General features: G+C 36.8%; 3 protein-coding genes and 1 non-coding gene across 5 annotated transcripts; 1 reads left to right on the top strand and 3 right to left on the bottom strand.

Annotated features, from left to right (window-relative positions):
* Positions 1 to 2057: 2057 nt before the first annotated feature.
* On the bottom strand, positions 2058 to 4982 carry LOC143447039 (uncharacterized). Its single transcript, XM_076946959.1, has 6 exons — positions 4316 to 4982; positions 3925 to 4019; positions 3570 to 3675; positions 3278 to 3445; positions 3040 to 3105; positions 2058 to 2966 (listed from the first exon to the last, which is right to left on the bottom strand). The coding sequence occupies exons 1-6, from the start codon at positions 4817 to 4819 to the stop codon at positions 2508 to 2510; spliced, it is 1398 nt and encodes a 465-aa protein (XP_076803074.1). The 5' UTR covers positions 4820 to 4982; the 3' UTR covers positions 2058 to 2507.
* A 6858-nt stretch (positions 4983 to 11840) lies between these two features.
* LOC143447881 (U1 spliceosomal RNA) lies at positions 11841 to 12004 on the bottom strand. The gene has a single exon (XR_013114419.1). It is a non-coding gene; the product is annotated as a U1 spliceosomal RNA (small nuclear RNA).
* Positions 12005 to 13247: 1243 nt separating this feature from the next.
* Positions 13248 to 14887, bottom strand: LOC143446415 (uncharacterized). 2 transcript variants are annotated; one of them, XM_076946034.1, is made up of 3 exons: positions 14747 to 14887; positions 13866 to 14591; positions 13248 to 13792 (listed from the first exon to the last, which is right to left on the bottom strand). In XM_076946034.1, exons 2-3 carry the CDS (start codon positions 13956 to 13958, stop codon positions 13355 to 13357), a joined length of 531 nt encoding a protein of 176 aa, XP_076802149.1. In that variant the 5' UTR covers positions 13959 to 14591; positions 14747 to 14887; the 3' UTR covers positions 13248 to 13354. The 2 variants fall into 2 exon arrangements, with proteins under 2 accessions (XP_076802149.1, XP_076802148.1); XM_076946033.1 differs by having other exon boundaries at positions 13866 to 14604; positions 14747 to 14867.
* A 1456-nt stretch (positions 14888 to 16343) lies between these two features.
* LOC143446021 (uncharacterized) lies at positions 16344 to 21110 on the top strand. The gene is made up of 13 exons (XM_076945461.1): positions 16344 to 16520; positions 16732 to 16879; positions 17113 to 17291; positions 17388 to 17532; positions 17656 to 17716; positions 17972 to 18137; positions 18329 to 18489; positions 18687 to 18861; positions 19044 to 19111; positions 19312 to 19495; positions 19655 to 19771; positions 19875 to 19977; positions 20085 to 21110. Exons 3-13 carry the CDS (start codon positions 17130 to 17132, stop codon positions 20231 to 20233), a joined length of 1491 nt encoding a protein of 496 aa, XP_076801576.1. The 5' UTR covers positions 16344 to 16520; positions 16732 to 16879; positions 17113 to 17129; the 3' UTR covers positions 20234 to 21110.
* Positions 21111 to 22071: the final 961 nt, after the last annotated feature.

Raw genomic sequence — 22071 nt, forward strand, 5'->3', positions numbered from 1 at the left:
CTACGTAAAATTTTCAAAACACAATTTTTAATATGGTTATAGATAATACAGAAATGTAACTGCTAGAGTAGAACTGCAATAAAAAAATTTCCAGTTTGCTGCATAACACGTGTTCTGTGACGCACAAGGTAACTGCTGTTATGTTTCTTGCTTTTGCAATAAAATAAGAAACAGAATATAGTTTGGCACTCTTAAGGTTAACTTTATATTTTTCAACACAAGCTTTCGCAAGCATAATCTTGCTTCTTCAGGTGTACTGTGAAATGGCAAAAAATATTTTAAAATTGTTAGGTAAAGGTCTGCTTGTAATATCTACGTGCATCCAAGGAATCACAAAATACTTGATGGCGTAACAACATAAAATAAAATAAACCGATAAATGAAAGGAAAACGGGAATAAAGACGTAATAAAGTCAAACAACGAATATTTATTAATAAAGTCCCATAAAACCGAAATCTCTGTTAAGGCCGTCATTAATACAATTAAAAAAGTGAATGGTTCGCTTTGTGATGTTTTTCCATTCTGCGATCAAGGCGGTTATTAGAAATTAATTTTCGTAATACGGTGATGCGTAAGCCGTTGATGTTATGGCCCGGTGAGTTGAAATGTTCAGCTACTGGTTTATGGTTGTGTTCATGACGAATATCTACCACGTAAATCGCCTTGGGGCAACGTTGACAGCAGATGGCATAGATGACGTTAGTGCTGTTGCATTGAAATCTTCCACTGATGCGATGCGTAAACCCATTTGGGCCGACTACTCGGTCAGTTGTGTGGATGTACGGACACACGACATCTGGTGTTGGGAATGTTCCCACTTCTTCACATGTGTCGGGTAATTTGCTCGACGTCAGGAGATTTCTGAGGTTGGGAGGTAAGCTAATAAAGGTTGGTTTGGAAAGATATAGCATTGAGTGTTGGATCAACATTGAAAATGCCCTGTAGATCTTTAGCTATACGCTTTCTGGGTCTCAGTTGTGGAGAAAATTTCCTGACCAGCGGAGTCCTATACGACTATAAAGACTTATAGTTACATCCGTATTCTAGGAGCTTATGGCGCGGTTCCTTTTTGGCTTTTTCGATTTGTTCTTCTATCAGATCGCTTTGGTAGCCGAGCTTCGCAAATTCCCGGTGTAATTTGCGTAGTTGTTGGTCTCGGTCTGAAATGGAAGAGCAAACGCGGCAGTATCTTAATGCTTGACTGTAAACAATAGATTTACATATATGAAGGGGGTGTGAGCTGTTAGGGTGCAGACAAGTAAACAAATCTGTATGTTCACGATATAGTGAGGTTTGTACGTATTCTGGGTTAACGTCGTCTGGGTGTTTAAGAAGTGGACTTCCGTTGTGGACCATTCCAACGTTAATTGGATGTTAGAATGTTTAGAGTTAAGGGCGTCCGAAAATGGGACAAAATTATCGTAACCGTAATTAAGTCCAGATCATAAATATATCATCAGTATAACGCAAATCAAAGAGTGGCTTCAGAAGAAAATTGGATATAACTTCCTCTTCGGGTCGAGCCATAAAAATATTGGCATACTGGGGTGCCATGCGAGTTCCCATAGCAGTGCCTTTCTTTTGAAGATAAATTTTGTTTTCAAAAATGAAGTAATTGTGTTCCAAAATGAATTGAGTTAAACATTCGGTAACGGTAGAGGTGTCGTTAGGCGGAAGACTACGACGGATTACCTGCCGACCGGCTTCGTGAGGAATGTTCGACGTTCGTAGATAGTGATTTCACATCCATGTTCGCAAGGATGGTCTCATCAGGTAGATATCCCACTGATTCAAGCAGTAGCAGACACAGGTTCCAAAAAGTTGCTTTTACAAGTTTTATTGGAAACAATTAGATAGTTTAAAAAAACATTTAAGACTTTTTGTTCTAAACGTTGACGTTTCAAGTTTCTTTTTCATGGTCACTTCGTCTTAAAAGATCTCTGTTTCAAGCTTTTTGGAAGTCAAAAGCTTTAAACTGAGGGCGGTTCAAGACTCTCGTGTACCGCCCACAAATTAGTAATTTCATTGTTTGTTGATGCAACAATAGAGTTGAAACTGTTGTTACAATTATTATTATGACATAAGACGAAATAACGAGAGACAAAAACATGTGGAACCATTTACTATCACGTGATAAACGTAAAACGAAAACAGTAAAAGCGTCAGCAGAAAATTTATACAACTTTTGGCATCCGAACTCATTAAGCAAAAAACATTATTTTTATTCTCCATAAAATATAAATATTGTTATTGTCTGCAATAAAATAGCATAGAGTATGTTTCAATATTTTAAACGAAATATTTACAATATGATGTATTGGAATATCAAAATAAAATAACTAAAAACATCATCAATTTACTATATTTTGCAAGAAAATAAATTGGAATGAAAGCGTCTTATAAAAAAGATGATCCTAATTAACAGCTTCTTCAAAGTTATCGGTAAAATATCGACAAATTACATCTAACGACAAAATGTATTTTCAACGTGGGCTTTCGTATTAGGCTACAGACTTCTTCTTATTCGATCCAAAAACTGAGGATCATTAAATATTTCTTTAACGTTCATGTCTAGCTTTGCATCGCCAAATGAAAGCGGAACGTGAACAACAAGTGCACCGATCATATCACCACCTTTCATCACAACATAAACTAATGCTGCCACAGTTCCTGCTATGGCAGCGCCAGCAACTCCAAGGACCAAGCCACCAATGGCGACCCCGGCTAAACCTCCAGTTGCCGCCACGAAGGCACTGCCACCAACATATCCCGCGACACGCCATCTTCTATTGAGAATATGTTCGAGCATTTTGTCTGCTTCTTTTTCATAACTTCTTCGCACCATGTCAATTAGTTGTTGGTTTGACAGCTTTCGCCTGATTCTTGCATTACCATTTTCGACAGAACGCCGATGTCGTCTTCTTATGTCGTCGTTATCTTGAAAGAGTCCGATAAAGGCATTGTCCTTCAAAAAGAACGAGAAGGCAGTGCTATTTGAACGATTTATGCATAGAGTATACAACAGAGAGGATACTCACTGGTGGAACATCACTCCTATAATCTGCAATTATATCCTCGAATACAACTTCGGCCAAGACGCATTCCTGTAAGAAGTTGTACAACATCACAAATTAAGCTGCTGAAGTGGAACTTGGTAAACATTAGGTTTCATTTTTAAATAAACTTTGATACTTCGCATGTTTAGTTTAAAAGATTGACTTGCAAAAGGTTGATAAATATTTTTTCTTTCTTTAAATACATCTGAGATCAACATACCCTGAAGATTTTGTAACAAGTTGTATTGATCACTTCCAAGAGTTTTTCTCTCCAAAGTTGAATGAAAGCAGAAGTTCCTGGTTTTCTTACTCTGTCAAAATTATCAGTTGCTCTTCGTCTGTGTCTATCGTGATCATTGTTCAAGTCTGACTCCCTCATTATGCGTTTCTAATAAAATAAAATCTCTTCTTAATCGGTTACAATGTGTTTTCGAAACACGTTCGTGAAATGTTAATTCTTGATAGAAAAGTGTAATGACTTATTTGTTGATCATGCAAGCCAGTATACCGACCTCCTTTCGTTTTTCTCCGAATTCGTTGCACATTCCATTTGTATAAGTCATGACAGACTGCACGACCACTTCTGTTATCTCTTTTACTTCCGGTTCATAAATCTTTCTGCAAAGAACAAAACCTTTATTGTGAGTTTGATCATTCTAGATTTTGTTCAAATTTTGTCAGCATTTCTTTGGTTTCGTTTTGGACATTAATGAAAAGTCTTACAGTGTTGCGCTTGTGTTTTCTGCATGCATTTGTTGACGTAATTCAAAACGACTAACGCATCAGAAATTGCAATAAAAGTTTTAAAACGTCGTGTGCCACTGAATGCTCTTCATGTTATTTAGAGTTTGGAACAACAATAGTTACCTTTTCATATAATTCAAAACGTCTCTTTCTTTGTAGGAAGGAACGTCGTAGTTACGTACTGTCCGCAGTTTAGACAGAGTCGGGGAAAATCGAGACTGAAAAAGATTAGCGACAAGATGTAAGCATAGCAATAGCAAACAAGTTTCTATTTATTGCCTTTTCTGTCGAGCACTTCATAAGTGTAATAGAGTTTGTAAAGGTTGAATCGCACAAAGTGACCAATTGTTTTAAAATTTGGCTGCACATGATTTACATCGTATAACTTATACTTTTGAGTATGTACCTGGTCTTAATATGTACGATAACACCTGCATACATTACGTTGAAAATATCCTATTTGCCAAAGGCCTTTTTATCATTTTCCTTGGTTTAAACAAAATGCATGTACGACCTTTTTGTGTTCCAAACGAAACCCTGTGTCGTTCAATGACTTGTCAACTTCTTCTTTGATTCTTCTAAATTCGTTTTCTCTTCCGTCCAACAAACTAACTTTGATCAAACGAACAGAATTGAATTGAAACTTCATTTCATCTTTAAATCTTTCACCAACTTTTTCTCTCAAACTGCGCAAAATCTTTCCAGATAAACAATCTTCCACGAATTGATGAGCGGCTCTTCTTCCGTAAGTCAGTATCTCCATAACAACGCTTCCATCTTCAAGACCACCCAGTATGCGATTAGTCCCAGCTACGATTGCGTCCCTCATAGCTCGCCTCAATTCAGCATTGCCCAATGCTCGTATCCCTCTATAAATGGAGTAAGCTGCCACTCCTGCTACTACTGGCGTCGCCACACCAGTCACATGAAGCCGGAATGAGCCGATTTGGATGTCCACTTGCCCTAAAATAGCGTTTATGGTTTCAACGTTTGAGATATTAGCAACTTCTTCGGCCATAGTTGCTAGTTTCGAAACTGTATACAGTTCCTCTTTCACTGCTTGTGTAGTTACACATATGGTAACCTCTCTTAGTCTACGCTTTATTCAAGTGTTGTTTAAATATTATGCTTTGTTCCTAAAAATGAATTTGATTACCTAAACTTAGTTTCATTACTTAAAGTAAACATAGTATACAGTACTGTGCTCATGGGACTGATGCTTGCTGCTTACCCATCCGTGCAGACTATTCGGCTGAGCCTTTCTAGATTCTTAAGTTAAACAAACCCACTCATAAACAAATATTTGATCATGTTGTTTCGGACATTACGTTAATGGACAAGTTTTTAGCAAACCCACCTTTGCTCACGATTTCGTTAGAAAATATTCTCTCATTGACTTAAATATATGACTCAATTTGTTGGTGTAGCTAAATAACTAATAAAAGCATTATTTACGCTGTAACAAATCGCCCGATGCACGTGCCATTGCACATCGTACAACTTACAGGCAATTAAGAATTTCGAAGCCTAGTTTGAGTAAATTCCTTCACGATTGGTCCAAACGTCTTTGCGGTCACTGCTTGTGCAACTAAGTAAAATACCGTGTTTAGGTCGGTCTATTAAATTCAAGGAGATAGCAAAGTTTTACATTCCAAGTTCTACTACTAGCTGGAAATGCTAAGCGTGGCCTACTTAGTCATCTGGTTTAATTACTTCCGAATTTTTACTTCACGTTGAAGTTATTGCCAATCTGCAGCCTGCACTTACTTACAAGGCAACAAACTATAGCTGCAATCTACTGGCATATCAAAAATATGTCGTTTTGCGTTCAGTTAAGCAGGCATCTTATGACGTGAACCTCTAACGACCACGATACTGCTGTTTGCACACAGCGTTCCTACGCTACGCCTTTGAAAGACAAAGACCAACTTATCTGCCGAGCTTTGGTCTGTTTAGCAGCAAAACCTTGTGCTCTCGTGCTCGTCACGCTTGAGCGATTGATTCCTTTTTATTGAACTTATCACAAAATGACGGATCTAAAATAGCTACTTTTGTGATAAGGTTTAATGCGTATTTCACAAATTCTGTTTTTGTGATTAACATAACACGGATTGCATTCAAAAGTTTGAAAATGTATTTTTCTAAACTTCATTGATTTGCCTAATAAAACTATTCATATAACTCAAACGTCGTTTCTACAAATTAAGATTCATATCCTTCTCCATAGCGAGATTTTAGGAGCATTGTTTTAGAAGCGGTCGTGGAAGCGGCAACACTTTATGAAATAGTCAATAGCCTTGATAGAGCAGCGCGATATGCCGGGATGCTCAACAACGTTCAACAACAACCTAAATACAACCAAAAGTACAAATAGCAAAACGATGACATTAGTGAGAAGAAAGCTAGAAGTGTCGTGTGGCTTTTTCCTTGGATACATTAGAAATAAGATGCTCAACAACTTTTTACTATTTAGTACAATAACTGGTTTCCAGAAACAATTAAGTTATTTTAGATCGATGAGATCAACCTGAGTGAAAATTAATTCGGCCACAATGGAGTTTTGCCGTTGGCAAAATGTCAGCGTGAGAAGATTAGATGTGAGTAAATGTGAGATGAGTGAAGTTGAAGTCAGGATACTAACAAAAACCATCTGACGTCTGCCACAACCAGCGGGTTAACTTAAATTTTCTAAAGAGCAAACTTTCAATTTTATGAAATACATCTGAATTATTTAGTAATTTTTAATATTACGTCTCATATTTAAAAAGAAAGATGTTGTTTGAGACCCTGTCGCGGAAAATATGCTATAAAATATAATTTTTATCTAGAAACTCGAAGTAGAAGCACTGGGCGGCCAGCATCACTACATTTCTTCACGTTTTGATGATTGTTGTGAAGATGGTTGTTGCTGTTGTCCTGCAGACTGCGAAAACTGTCTCTCTATATGATTGCATCAATTGCACCAAGATTGTAGCGAATTGTGCATTGGTTGTTTTAAAATGGTGAATGGAATGCAGAGTAACTAATACAATCACGTTATGCGCTTTCACGATCGTAATTTTGCAAAATCCGGGATTCCACGCAAATACGGTGAAGCTATAAGCATCTGTTATTACAGCATAATGCAAATATTTATTACTGGTACTTAGCCTCCGCAGAAGGCAGAAGTAAAGAGTTAACTTCGTCAATCGTTGTATTGAGCGTTCCACTTTTAACACGATTCAAAAGAATTTAATACAACTGCATTTGTGACACTAACACCTGTAAATTTTGGGCTGACTATAGGACGCCACAAGCATTCATAAGTTTTCAATAGGCGCCATGAGAAAGGCTTATGGAAATCGGTTATCTAGTTAGGCCAGGGTGGTGCCAGACTCCCAGCGCCAGTGCCACGTTAAGATCTGAGGAAAACATTGCGGGCCGTCAATATTTGAAACACCAGTCTCATGCAAGCAAAGGACTGAGTTTACTGATATGAATAACGTAATGTTTGCAGCACGACTAATAACGCACTTCTTGATACTTTCTACACGTTTGCGACTGCGTCTGCAAAAAAGAGCAAAAATCATCGCATGTGTGTGTCGTCACACAATACTGTTGTAGTGTTTATGCATGAATGGTATTAACTATTTGATGTCTATGGCAAACCATGAACCTAAATGTTACGTCTTGATCGTGAGAATATCATTATTAGCTTATTATCACCAGTAAAGTATATTGCAAGCGCTGCAATAAAACAATACCAGTTCGATTAATGAACTGAGAGTGTTTGGCGTTATTTAATGAAACATTTTAAATAGCTTGTCAGACACCATAACTGTGACGTAAACCGTGAAAATGCATTGTTACTCCATAATGATCCATAATGGACTTGCCCTTCAACGATGTGTGTCTTGACTCGGGCTGTGGGCTAATGTAATGCGTTTCAATAAAACGTAGTTGTGTTTTGAAAAACTGCTGATTTTATACTGGAAAATACGGCGTTACGAAATTATTCGCTGGCCGCATGCCGGGGTTTGGACCACCTTGAGTTAGGCCATCATTGAGCAAAACAACACTGTCACGCATATGGATGGTGACGTAATAATTTTCACGATTTATTTGATAACAAGCAAAATTTGTCACACACTCTAGCCAGGCAAAAATTAATTATCGTAATCACTTATAAATGTAACCGAGAGATTTAGTCTGGTTATCTCAAAAACAGTTCTTGTTTGAATTCTATAAGTAACATGTTTTAGCATTTACGCTTCAATTTAATAAAGTCCTTTTCTAAAGTAAGCAAATTATCACTCAAGTTTCTGAAAGTTTTGTATTTCAATAATAATTAATCAATGTATACGCTAAAAGCAATATTGCAAGACAACTTGATATGCAAATTTAATTGAACATATACAAAGTTGTAAAGCGGGAGTTTGCTTGCGTTTACTCACAGTTCTTCATCACCTACAATGTCAGGCAGTTACGATGCAAGCAGACAGAACCTTACGGCTGGGTCTCCTAAGCTCTTGCATAAAACGACTGACTATCTTGCCATAAAACTTCTATCTTGCTGCGGAAAACTATGAGAGAGGAGTGGAATGCGCCAGCAGAGCAATCACTCTCGTTCGCATGGAACAGAATGTGATGGAATTGAGTAAGCAGAATGCTCATCTTGGGATGTGCTTTTATATTCTTGGACTTTGCAAGTTTTTCTCAAACCAGGTCAATGCTGCAAATGTGGCTTTGAGGAAGTCAATGGGGTATTGGAAGTCGCTTGAGAACTTTGATTATTTTGTCAAAAATGTTGAAAAATGGTTACGCTGAATTAACATTTTTGTGCAATAAATTGTTTGCCGTTCTTGACATATCGTAAAAGCACCAAATGATCGTAGTTTTAGTAAATAAACAGCTCCTAAAATAATCTCTAGCGGAGCTAAATTTAGTTGTTTGAATAAAACCTCCGATTTTAGGTCGTGTTACGATAAAAGTAGATTGAAAGTCAGGATCGATATCATTGTAACGGCGAGTCGTTGCATCACAGATATCAAAAGAGATTTAATAAAAACAATATGAACAGTACAGTAATAAAAATAACAGTTAAGGCATAAACGATAAAATATTCACAAAAGTCCCTAGCCGTGGCTACTACGAGTACTCTAAAAATAGTGAACACAACAACACGGAAACTACTAGAGCAGGGGTTCTTAAACTTTTTGGCACACGCCCCCCTTGACGGTACCTAAAAATTTCGCGCCTCCCCTCATTGCAAAATAAAAAAGCATTAAACAAAACAACAATTTATTTTCAATTAACTTTCATTAATGAGAAGGATGTAGTTGTTTTTGGGAAACCAAACGATTAATTCGAGGCTTTGTGGAAGATAATGCACATCTTAGGTCGGCTGCACAGTCAAGTTTGTTCCTAGGTTTTGTCTTTATATTCATGAAGATGACGCTGCAAACGACTTGGTCTCAAAACGTCGTTGCTTAGCTTTTCTAAGCATATCACGCATTGCGGTACGACTTTTTCGTTCACTGTGGTATCTATACAGCCATACGTCAGATAATTTTGGTCATACTTTCTCTTTTTTCCACTCAATACAATTAGTTTAATTACTAAAATATCTATTTATTAAATCAATATTAAATTTAAGTTTTACTTCATTTTACGGTTTTAATATTGGCTGACGTTGGTTTTACCGTATTTAAACCGGGTGCGCGACATTACTATTTTTATTATGTGTGGCCGACACTGCACACAAGTTTTCAATCGTTAATGACTCGAAAATTATACGTCGTAAACTTCGGATATTTACAGGTTAGTAGCAAAAACATCTGGTTTCCTGTGTACATCATTATTGTAAAACTAAAGAAAATGCATTTAGTGTAAGTTAAGTATTTCTACAAGTGATACATTTGTAAAAGTTTTTCTTGTTACACCGCCCCCCGTTGTGAGAAAAACAGGTCACGCTAAAAGAGAACAGTTAGTCGAGCTAGGATTGCATGAATGAGTAAAGGAAAACAATACGCTTCAACGCGGAGAGACAACAGATATTATGAGGTAACAATTGACGTATTTCAGAATCAAATTTCAAAAATACAATTGCCATCGTGACACACTTTAAAATTTTAATAAAAATGAACCTATAGCGAAAGTCAAGAAAGCATGTTTAGACATAGCTCATATAATAGACAGTTTGTCATCTCTCGCGCCCCCCTTATGAATGTTACGCGCCCCCCAGTTTAAGAACCACTGTACTAGAGAGCTCAGGGCACTGAGACAATCTAAAAACACCTTTCCTCTGCATATTTCTTTCCATGTTTTTATAATGAATAGAAAATGGCTCTTTTAGCTTTTAACGATAATTTAGTGTTGGTCCAAGCTCTAGAACTGGATAAGAATATTTCTTCGGCTGACTATGTCATCCAATACTTAAAGCTTCGGAAGCATTCTCATAGCACTTGGGTAAAAAACGGGCTTCAAACCTGTAAGGCTCGCAATTAATTAGTGTGTTTTCAAGTGATCCATGCCTGCAGTGAAACGAACTTGTTTTGGTTCATTTCTTGTTGCACTTGGTGTAATTCTGGAAGCAAATATACCAAGAGCCAACCCGTGTGACACGATAGAAGCCATAGAAATGTTATCACAACATAGCGGAAATTACACAAAAAATTGCACTTGTCTCCAAATCCGCCAGATTTGGAGTGTTCTAGAGATTGCTGTTGTGGGTATAATGGTTGTTTGTAAGCAAGCTTTTGTTTTATAAAAACGTTTGCATTATAGTTTTCGCTCGTAACAGTCATGCGTTTTAAGCCAAGGTATCTCGAAAAAGTAGGAAAATATTATCTTGTGGCATTTATCTTTGATTATCTCAAAGCAAACTGTGGGAAGCTCTTCGCAAAATACAAAACTAGTTGCTAAAAGACACAGTTTTTTAAGCTTCAGAACAGAAAGCGTTTGTTTAATTATTAGTAGGGCCATTTTTATTTTGACCTAAAAAAAAATTTTTTTGACTTTATTTTTATCAAATTTTGACTTTATTTTGACCTAACGAAATTGCTTATTTGTAGAGGCCACAGTTCTTCCTCCAGTTACCCAAACATAATATTTTGTCGATTTCTGACCCAAACGTAATATTTTGTCGAAAAGTCAAGGTGTTTTATGGATTATAAAAAGTGCGTCGTGTTTTTTGGCAATAGATTTAGGTAGCTTGTGTTATTTTGTCCTTGTGAAAAGGACACTTTGCCTCGATTTTCTCCGCATGGTAAATTCTAATAAACAGCAAATTAAACAGGGAATGCTTGTTGTTGCTCCAATCCAGCTGGATGGCGTTTACTTTTCCTGTGGCTTTCCACAAAATACTTTTTATCGCACTTCACTATAACCTCGCAAAAATTGCACCTTAAAATCACCCCCGGGAGTTGCATTAAATTCATCAGAAAAATCTCGACAAATCTGTTTAACTTTTGCTGAAGACGATTTAGCTTGCTTAGGCATTTTTGTATTACAGAATGTCAGTAGGCTATTCCTAAAATCCAAACTGTTGATCTTCGAAAATACCACGTTTATGAAGAGGAAGTGTTTTATAAGAATTATTTAAATACGTAACAATCAATAAACAATGGACAATTTGCGATAAAAGTTACTGCTGATCCAAGTGGACATCGTGACTTATTTCCTGCTTTTATGGGTTAATATGGTTTAATTATGTCGCAGTTCCTGATTTACAATGCTTCCACGAGGATTTTTACAAGAATTACTCTCAAGAAACACAAAAACTTTGTAAAAAGCCATATTTTGACAAATTTTGACTTTATTGAAAATTTTGACTTTATTGTAAATTTTGACTTTATTTTGACCTATAAACTTCTTAGAAACAATCCCCTAGGTGCTGAAAACAACTTTATTCTTTGATTCGTGGTCAGACGAGGTCCTTAAAAATTTTTGACTTTATTGACTTTTGCGGGCCCTAATTATTAGCATTGGATTAAACGCCCAAAACTGGTTGTGCATTCGCTCATCTACATAATATTAGACTTAGCTTGATTAGAAATTGTTTGGGGATAGCGCGAACGCAGTCCCCACTAACAGAAATTATACGACCGAGTTACCCACATTTGGGGTAATCGCAGAGGTCAGCTCAGTCGAAGTGCAATGACAAAGCCTCGCCCTGGGCCCACCGCCTGCTGGATCGCGGTGAAGACCCTCGTCAGGTAAGTATGAGTTGCAAAATGCCGCGAATATTTATGAATACTCAATGTAACGTATTATTTGCTATTTTGCTGCGAGTACATTTCCAAATAAATTTAAGCAGAATTTGCTATTTTCTAGTTTTATATTTATTTCTTTGTTGTTGATATTTATATCTGCAAAGTTTTACTTAGGAAATACACGTTGTATATGTTTTTATAAACCAGTATTTTTAACTAAACCGCAAAATTTTGCTACAAGCTATTTACAGTATCATAATATCTAAATTAGCATGACGTCATCGTACGTCACAATAGAACGCGCGAGATATTTACTATGCTTGGCTGAACGTTTTCCTGTTTAGTCGAGTCAGGAAAGTTTTATTTATAGCGAGGTAATTATAAAACATTCAAAAACGTTGTGACCAACATTCGTGTTCTTCAGCCTCCAATGACCAAATAATCGCAAGTATAACGTCATCAGAATCTTAATCAAGTAATTTCTCGAAGTGATGTTTTAATTGAAACTACCACAATACCGGAGATTACTGTTGAACCTACAATGGCAACTTGAAACTTTGTATGTTGTGGTTTTCGTTAGCCCGCGGTTCTTCTTATCCACGTTTGATAACCATTTGACTAATCCTCCAATGCGTATCTGGGCGTATAAGCTGCTCGTGATTTCAAATTTGTCGCCTTATTTTTGCGTTGGAGTCTCCCATTAAAATGTTAGAAGTTGGCTCTCATTTGGTTCGTTGTCATTAGAAGTACGTCATAGAGATTTCGTGAGTCTTGTTCAGGAATAAGTGACTCTTGTGCATAAACTTGGTTAAACTACAGATTATATTTCTTTAATATTCGTAACATCAACTTGCACTTTGTCTGATTATAATTATTATCCGTAGAACTCTGTTTTGTTGTTGCCTAGGTTTTTGCACATTCCCATTTTGCAACGCATGTTACGATCATTACAACACTCTCCTGATATGTTGGTGAACATTTTGTTAATACGTCAGCTCAGCAGCACATTCTAGCTGCTTTGAAATCGCTTGCAAACATTACCAGGAAGTCCGGAGGGAACCGTTTGTTCCTTTTAGTTTTGGAAAATGTAGAAGGTGACAGACACCAAATTTTCCTATTTTCATAGAAATCTTAAAGTTTTATAGACTAGATCAGCGGTTTTAAAGCTTGTTTAGCCTAATCGAAAAGGCTCGTTGCCGATTTTATTTACGCTGCAATTAATTGTTTGGATTTTATGTCACTCTGAAATCTGTATCACAGCACTCAATGGTTCTTGGAAGCCAATATACAGTGATTCTTGTTGGAATAGAAGACATTCAAACAAGTTTATTAAAAAGATATTTACTTGAAATTAATTTCTTTTAAAAGTCTTTGACAAACATTCCAACGAAATCTGGTTTTTCGAAATAAAGTTCAATTTCGCGTTTCAGTTGTTTTGAAGTTGTTTCTGAAAAATTGATCGTAACTGGGGAGGCAGCTCCTGACGACCATAGCTTGGAGAGGAGAAAAACGACCATGCCTCCTACAATAACTCCTCCAAACCGAAACATCGACGTTTTAACGCAAACTCCCACGACGCTGGAGAGGACGGTTGAGCCTAGAATGGCAACTTGAAACCTTGTACTTTGCCCCACGGCTCTTCTTAGCCACGTTTGATAACCGCTTGACTGTCGCTCATCTGTGTACTTGGTAAAACTTTGATCAACGAGTTTAATTATTTCTTGGTCCGTCAATTCGACTTTCATTCTCCGCCGACCGTGGTTGACGGCTTCGACATGTTGCAAGTCAAGGTAATTTGCCTTGAAATAAACAGAAGCCGTGTATACGGAATGAATAAACATTCATTATTGTCAACTATTATTATTTTCTTACCGAAGTAACGTGTTTCTTGTAATACTGGGTTATTTCGTCATAAACCGCTTGTGCCTTCATGCATTCCTTGGATACGTTAAGTAGAAATTTCATTCAAACAAAAGTTAATAAACGCAAATCCAGTGAACATCAATGTCAATCATTCATCATATACAACACAGCGAGCAGAATGCTAATTACCTTAACTTAATCGAATTACAGATATCCAGGAATGCTATTCAGCCCTAATGGGATAATTAAGATACAGTGAACGTATACAGTGTGTTCCTTATGAATCGTATACGCAGCAATGCACGCTTTGGGCATTATACCTTGAATTTTTTGTGACCCATTTGGTTTATTGCTTTTTCAAGTCGTTCCCGCCAATGTTGAATAAAAGCAAGTTTTCCAGACTTTCTTCTATGGTCGAAAGTGTCCAGGGTTTTCCGACAGTGGATATCATGTCTGCTCTGTAGTTGTTCATCAATGTTAAGAGGACGCTTTGTACATGTAACAGAAGAGAAAGTCATTTGCGGCCGGTTTGTTTCTTCATCCCACAATTGGTCAGTTCATTAAAATGCTCTGAGCGTTTGTGACGTTTAATGACACTCTCATTTGTCGTAGATTTTATCATGACGTCACTGCTCATTCCGTCAATGTATACGACGACACATTCCAGGGCAACTTTTTTCATTTCCATCTTTTTCGTTACCTGAAGATTTCTGAATAAACTTGCTTTCGTTGCTTCTGTTTTTAAAATCTTGAGAATTTAAATTGTTTTAGCATTTCTCGTGAATGAATGTATTTTCTTTGAAAATACTTTTGCTTCTACTTAGCCTAAATAAATTATTAGCAAGTATGTCAATGAAACAGTTTTACAGACCGAAGGTTCTACGGCAAACCTGCTGGTTAGTAGAGGAATCGATGGCAACACTGAAGTCGGAATTAAATTTCTAAACATATCCTGGTAGCCTACTCTGAAAATGCTCGTATCGAATCCGTTCTGACGTTAAATCTCACATCGGTTTTTAATGAGTCTGTGCGTTGGTTATCTACGTAACTTAATTCCCGTTCATTCATCGTTCTATGCTTCCCTTTCACACAACAGCTGTGACGTCAGGTTTACTTGTTAATGTGCTATGGAGCGTAACCGCCGAAATACAATTTAACAAAAAGTTTTCTTTAACGAAATTATGGAAGACTGAAGTATTTATGCCGCAAACATTTTACAGCTGTGTTCTGAAACTTTGTGAATTAAAACTTTTTAGGTAGTAGGTTGAACACAAGGCCGCGACAAATTTTCTTGTGCTTGGTAATACGTCAAGCTAAAGTTAAGTTCAAGTTTTATTATACTGGCTAGTTAAAGTTTAAAGTTCTCAAAGTCTACAGTCCGGTTTTCCGGTTAAAGTTTAAACTTCTCAAAATCTTCAGTCGAGATGTGTCTATACATCCCTCTCCCACATGTTTCGTGAATTTGGGCAAAGTTTCTATATCCTTAGAATATTTTTCCGGTTCAGATAAGTGTACCTAAGCCTACTCCGAGCTGTACGTCAGGCCGAACTTTTTCGATTGGGCTTAACTTTGAACAAAACGTCAGTCCACATTAGGGCCCAAACTAAAACTCACACTTTGCTTCATTTACGTCTTAAGTTCTCTTACTTTACACGAATGCGCATGCGCGCAAAGTACTAAAAACCTCTTGCAGAGCACAACTTAGAAAAAGTTAACAGCCAAAGAATGACAACAAAAGATGATTTTGATTAATTTAGTAAATAAAACTTTCGGGTCCAATTCGGGCTTCAAATAAATTTTCGGGTTCGGGTTAACAAGACAAGACCCGTTTATAATTCTTTGCCTATCAGTAAAAAATAAAAAAATGAACTTCCAAAAATTTATTCGTAGTTCAGGCCGGATGTTTCTAATTAGGATGTTGGTTAGCTGGGGAAGGGTCTGTAATTTACTTAAACTTTTCTACAGGTTTGGAAAAACAACGGTTCATTGATTTATCCTCAACACGTTTTTGTCATTTTTTATCGCAGTAACACTTATGCGGATAAACGTACGCTTGCAGCAAACAGAAGAATGAGAATATTTAGTAAAAATAAACTTTTTCAATTTATACTGAAACATAATTAATCAATGGAACCATCCGATACATCCACAACAGAAAAATATCTCTAGCAAAACTATTTCGCGACGTGGTATTACAAAATAATTGTATGCTTTGTAATGTTTGCGTAATGCGCGGCGTATATCCGGTAAGATACTGCTCGCATTGTGCGGTTTCGGCTGATTTCCTTTACACATGGCTCATTTCCGTCGTTATGTTTTTCTTCTTTGTCGATTAATCAACAGGAATCATTTAGTACCAGTTCGGTTGTTAATTCGTGGCATAAATGTGTTGTTACTGTAGTGCTTAGATTGTGAAGGGTAAACCGACTGGACAACAGCAAAATGTTAAAGAGGAATTTTTGCTTTCTTCTTCTTCTTCTTGTCATGATAACGACCAAAGTTAACAGCCAATGTTCGTTAAACTTTACCCTCATTAGACCCTTGACATATTCAGGGGTTCTGTTTTCAAGTTGCAGCCTTTTTGAGAGAACTGTCACAAGGGCAATTGCTGGAAGAAGCTTTTTTCGGGCTGATGGTGATGATATAAGAAACACTGTTTGCGATGTAAGTTGTGGTTAAACTCAATCGTTACATTTCGATAGCTGCTTTAAGCTTGCAACCTTTATATTTTCAATCTTCAAACTTATTGCGATGTAATTATAAAACTTCAGCTATAACTTACCCAGAACGTAATCTCAAGCATAGTCTGATGATCGTGGTTTCCATACATTGTAATTACGTTGGGCTACTGTAACTATGACAGTTGTGATTTTAGGTATACAGCGGAACTTCAATTGCCGGTGTAAATCTTGGAAAAATTAACAGCGAAAAATTGTGCTGGATTGAAATTCCGGATGACGTGGTTACATACACAATTCAATGCACTGACCTTGATTTTTTCCATTTTTTTGCTTTTCACACCGGTAAGTGCGTTTGAAAATTTAGTAGATCGATTGTCGATTGATCAATTGATTTAACAGATCGGCTGACTGTAAGGTTGCTTGTCAGTAGTATATTTTGCGGGAAATCTATAACTTAGTAGTAATGATCACTGTAATGTTAATGCTCGTCATGTAGCATAAAAAGTCACTCACATACCTACACTTACACATACCCAGATTTAAGGATAATATAATAACGTTGCCTATTTCTGTAGCAAATTTGACAACGGAAATGATCGATTTTGTTTCGAGTGTGACCGTGAATTCGACCAATTACCCTTCAGCATACCCAACCGATTACCTACAAGAAACAATCATAACAAGCGGTGGAGTCACGGAATTCACAATAACTTTTCTGGAACCTTTCACTGTAGATGAGGGAGATTTGTTGTGTGTAAGTGCAAGCGTTGACTAGATGAAATGCTGTAAGACTGTTACTATACTGACATCCACGTAAATATCAAACATCACAATCATGTTGGTTTTAAAGATTAAGTTCGACGACGGTACAGAATTGCATTACTCCGATGTCAGTCAAGCTCCAGACCCTGTTGAGAAAAACGCAACTAAAATAACAATTCAGTTTTCAACAGATGAAGACGATGAAGGTCCTGGTTTCAGCCTCTACATAGCAGGTTTGTTGGTCGTGTTTCTGCGCCTTTCCTGTTTCAACAAATACCGCATAAAAGTTAAGAAATTTACAGAGGCTTACACTTGCAAAATTTAAATATATAATTTGTACCGGATTGGTTTTCTAGGGGGGGAGCCGGAGCCGGAGCCGGAGCTCACTTGTACGTCTGAAGGAGAAACAAATATCAGGTGAAAAACTTAACTTTCACATCAACTACTGTAACGTTAGCGCCTAAGCTGCTGCTTATCGATTAAATTATTATTTCACACTGAAACATCAGACTGGTGTTGAATGATAGCTTGACCGCCAAATATATCAAACTGTAAGTCATGAGTCATTCACTATAGTTAAGCACCATTTAGGTCATAGTTGACATCAACATGGTTTTATTTGGTACAAATGGATTTGAATAAAGTTAACAAAAGTTTCTGCTTCATTTTCAGGATAAACGATGATACCTTGACGGCATTGTCATGCAGTGATCCAGGTGATTATGTTTATGTTTCACCGACTCCAGTCGAAGACTTGGACACACTTGACCCTGCTTGCGTCGCCAACTCAAGTTATCCCAGTTTCGACTTATCGCTCAATAACTGCACAATTGTTCAGGTAAAATATAGATGCCTCTGCTGGCTTCAAAACTATGCATCTTCCTGTAAACCGTGTAGGGGTAGGCATGACGCCAAGTTGGTTTTGACGTCCGCTCGTTAATTACGGTATCTACGTGTACGTCAATCAGAAATATGCTATGACAAATTCTGACCAACTATTTATTTATTTATTTATTTATTATAACAAAGCAAACAGACGGTGTCCTCACCGTTATTTCATCCGTTCGATGCCAGCAAAATCTAACCACGTCTGCTTCAATTCTTCGCTATCAATACAATTGCATCAACCTTACTTGTGAATACAACATCACAGAGCTGCTGTCAACATCTGCCATTTTGCCCAAGATAATGTGAGCGGTTAGAGCAGAATAAAACCCGCCTTCTTTGTATTTTAAGGAAGTTTTTTTCCGGAAAATTATGCATGGTTTGAACTATAATTACATACATTGAAGAGCTTCGTCTTGCTAAAAGTTTGTTATGTTATGTTATGAGGTCGCACGTTTATTTTGTTTCTGCAAATAGTTTTTGTTTTATTGGTCTCGCGTAGAAAAAAGAGGTTAGACGCCATCAAAGAGATGGGGAGTTTTGTTGTCAAGCTCATTTTCACCGACGACACTTATGCTGTTGAATTGCCCAGCAATTATGTTGTCACCGTTCCCAATTACGTTCATGCCAAAGCGGAGATGGTGACATCTGAAAACAACTCTTCGTTCTTTGTACAGGTGAAGACGGAAGAGAAATCCTGGCTACTTATCTTTCATCGAAAACTTTGCAGTAATTGACGAAGCTTCAATTTCATGAGATGAGATGTTACAGCTTATTTCATTTGTGCTGTTATGTGAGCAAAGATATACGCAGGATAATTTGAACAAATACCATAATTTAAGATGAGTGTTTTGAACAGGTAACTCGATGCTGGGCAACACGGGGCGTGCAGTCAAGCGAACCGAGCTACTCTATCATCGTCCAAAGGTAAACGACAACACATCACATTTTCTCATAAAACAGCTCCTAAAAATTTCGCTTCGATTTTTCCATAAATAATGAAGGCGCCGAGCTTTTGTGGAACCAACGTTTTGAATAATTATACAAAACGTTTTAAATAATAATCTGCATTGTACAGTGTAGAATTTTAGTCTATAGTCTATAATCGCGTTCTGTTTATCCCTTAGTTGCGAAGACCCAAGCTCTTTCGATCCAGTGGACGCGATACAAATCGACAGAAACTACGAAGCTGATTACTCCACGTTCAGGTTCCGCTCTTTTGTTTGGACCGATGCATTGGAAGAGGCAATCTACCTGCATTGTGAAGTCATAATCTGCTTAAATTCAGAGGAAGAACCCTGTCCATCAAGGGTAAACAAACTGGAGATTTATTTGTCTCTGTGTGAATGCACGATGCAGAAATATGTTTCCATCTTTGCAAATATTGTTTTACAAGTGAAGTAAAGGTAAAAGAATTAAACCGTTTTAAAAAGTGTTTTTATCTTCATCAACTTTACTTGTTCTTTTAAGCCCACTTGTGACAAAAAACGTCGTCGACGAGATTTGTTTTCTGCTGGCCCCCGATCTCGTGTCATCTCCAGTGGGCCTTTGCGCGTACAACAAAAAGAGAAGGAATCTTGTGAAAAGGTGAATATGTTTTCACACTTACTGATGAGGTCCATATCATCTTTCAGGACGGAAATAAAACTTATCAAATTCCTGATTTTAACCTACAGTATATCTGATTTAGAAAAATGGCGGATGCAGTGATTTGTGTGAAATGCGTTCTGTTGAAGTGATGTGCTTGTGCAATGAGGGAAGAGAACTTGAAGGCGATGGAAAAAGCTGCCATGGTAAGATGGACTTGGATGTTGTAAAAAGTCATTTTCAAACAAAACTAAAGTCAAATTTAAAAAGAATGGATCCGATCTGTTATTTTTAATGTTCAAATTTTTCACAGACAAAACTTCGGAAGTTGTGGAAATCTTGGAAGTGAACAAACAATTCACTGCCTTGCACGTTGTGGCAATAATAGCAATATCTATCTGTGGTCTGGGACTTTTCCTGAAATTGAAAGGAAATAGAAAGAATGAACACGCCGCGGCTTAACACTAGAAAGACTAAAACTTTGATTTACCTAAACGACAGAGAATGTCATTTTGACGCCCATGTACTTTGGAGTCCAACAGTCTGTTTTATTTACGTATATATTTAACTTAACAACACAAACAAGTCAAACATCACTAAACAAGTGACATATAATGCCAAAATGTGCGAGTATACTTAATTTGCAGCCTTTGCACACACGCTGTATACTGGCAGTGCATTTTCCACATAGGAAATTTTCACATTTGTGGCATCTGCCAACAGAGAGGTTCGTTTTGCATTGGTCTCCGACTTGGCAGTTTCTAATTGGTGGTTGCATTATGCTCATTAAAGGATTAAAAGTCACAAAAAAGCGGTTCTACAATAAACGACTTTGGGTTGGTACAACTTTATTTTTCAAAATGTGTCAAAATGACACCTTCCGTCGTTCTATCGTTAAACCTAGTTCGGATACGGCAATGTACAGAACTTAATCGTGAACATATTTTGTTTGTTACTTCTAGCATGACACGTTAATTGTAACCGGAAAATGAAACGTAAAAAATCGTCGTAAGCCGTAAAAGTGTATGAACAATTTTAATTTATTTTTAATTAAGCTAGTTTACAAAACCAAATGACGTATTTTAAAGGCCTGTGGTGTTTGTCAGCAGTCATCAGGGTCAGCACAAGTCTGGAGTATCAACAGACATATTGAAAACCTGGACTGAATATTACAACTTTTTGCTTATAGCCTTGTACAATTCTTATCAAGGCTTCATTAATATAAATGCATCGGAAAATCCGTAAGAAAAGTATTATATTAGCAAAAAGGTGAACACATGTAGTCGATTAAATAACTGCTCAAATTGTTGACAAAATACATCAGAATCTTGAATGTTGACCGATTAAATTATTTGCTCAGTTTTTAATTTTGTTCTTTAAACCTTACATATTATTAATTATTGTCTTGATTTTTGTGATGGCCTCTTATTTCAAACTATTTTTCATTAAACATGTAACTCGACCAAATAGACAGAAAATTTCAAATGAAATTTGTGCTCGATAGGTTTTTAAAGAACCATGCTAAATAATAAATACGAAAATGTAGCTATTATCGTCATTAACACACTGATAATAATAAAAAGTAAAAAAATAAAATAAAATTAATAAAAAAAGAAATAGACTATAGTTATATAATGTTTAAAGAAATTCGCCATTACCAAGATGTAAGCATAGACATAATCCCAGCTTTATAACAGCCGTGTTTCTTCAGCAATTCTTCTCCTACACTCCGACAGTCAGCAATATTGCGATCACAAGATACTATTGCATAAGGCATAATGCTCTTGCTGGATCTTTACGAAAGGAATAGAGCATCATATAAATATCTTATGAATGTTTCAAATAGTCCTTGTTAATATCGCTACTCTCGTGATATTATGTGTTGATCTAAGTCGATAAGACGTTCGGCAGAATCTCTTGTATTTAGACAGTCTTGAACATGAACGTATTACTCCACATACGAATCACAATGCGCAACCAAGAGAGCACATGGCTGTAACATGGCCAACATAGAAATCTTATTAATTAGTTCATACCTATCAACATCCTCCTTTCTTTAAGTAAAGACTAACAGTGAGAAGGCTTTATGAGCACGCAGAAAATACTGAAATAACATCACACAGAAAATACTGAAATAACATACTACTCGCAATATATGTGAGGCACACTTGAAGTTTGAAGCTACATGCATAATGAGTGGCAAGAAATAAAACAGTGACGGCAAGGTGACACAAACACAGTATTTACAGTACATAATCATTATATCTTACCGGTATTCTATGTGTACGATTAGGTCGTGT

The sequence above is a fragment of the Clavelina lepadiformis genome, chromosome 2, assembly GCF_947623445.1.
Source record: "Clavelina lepadiformis chromosome 2, kaClaLepa1.1, whole genome shotgun sequence".
Lineage (NCBI taxonomy): Eukaryota > Metazoa > Chordata > Ascidiacea > Aplousobranchia > Clavelinidae > Clavelina > Clavelina lepadiformis.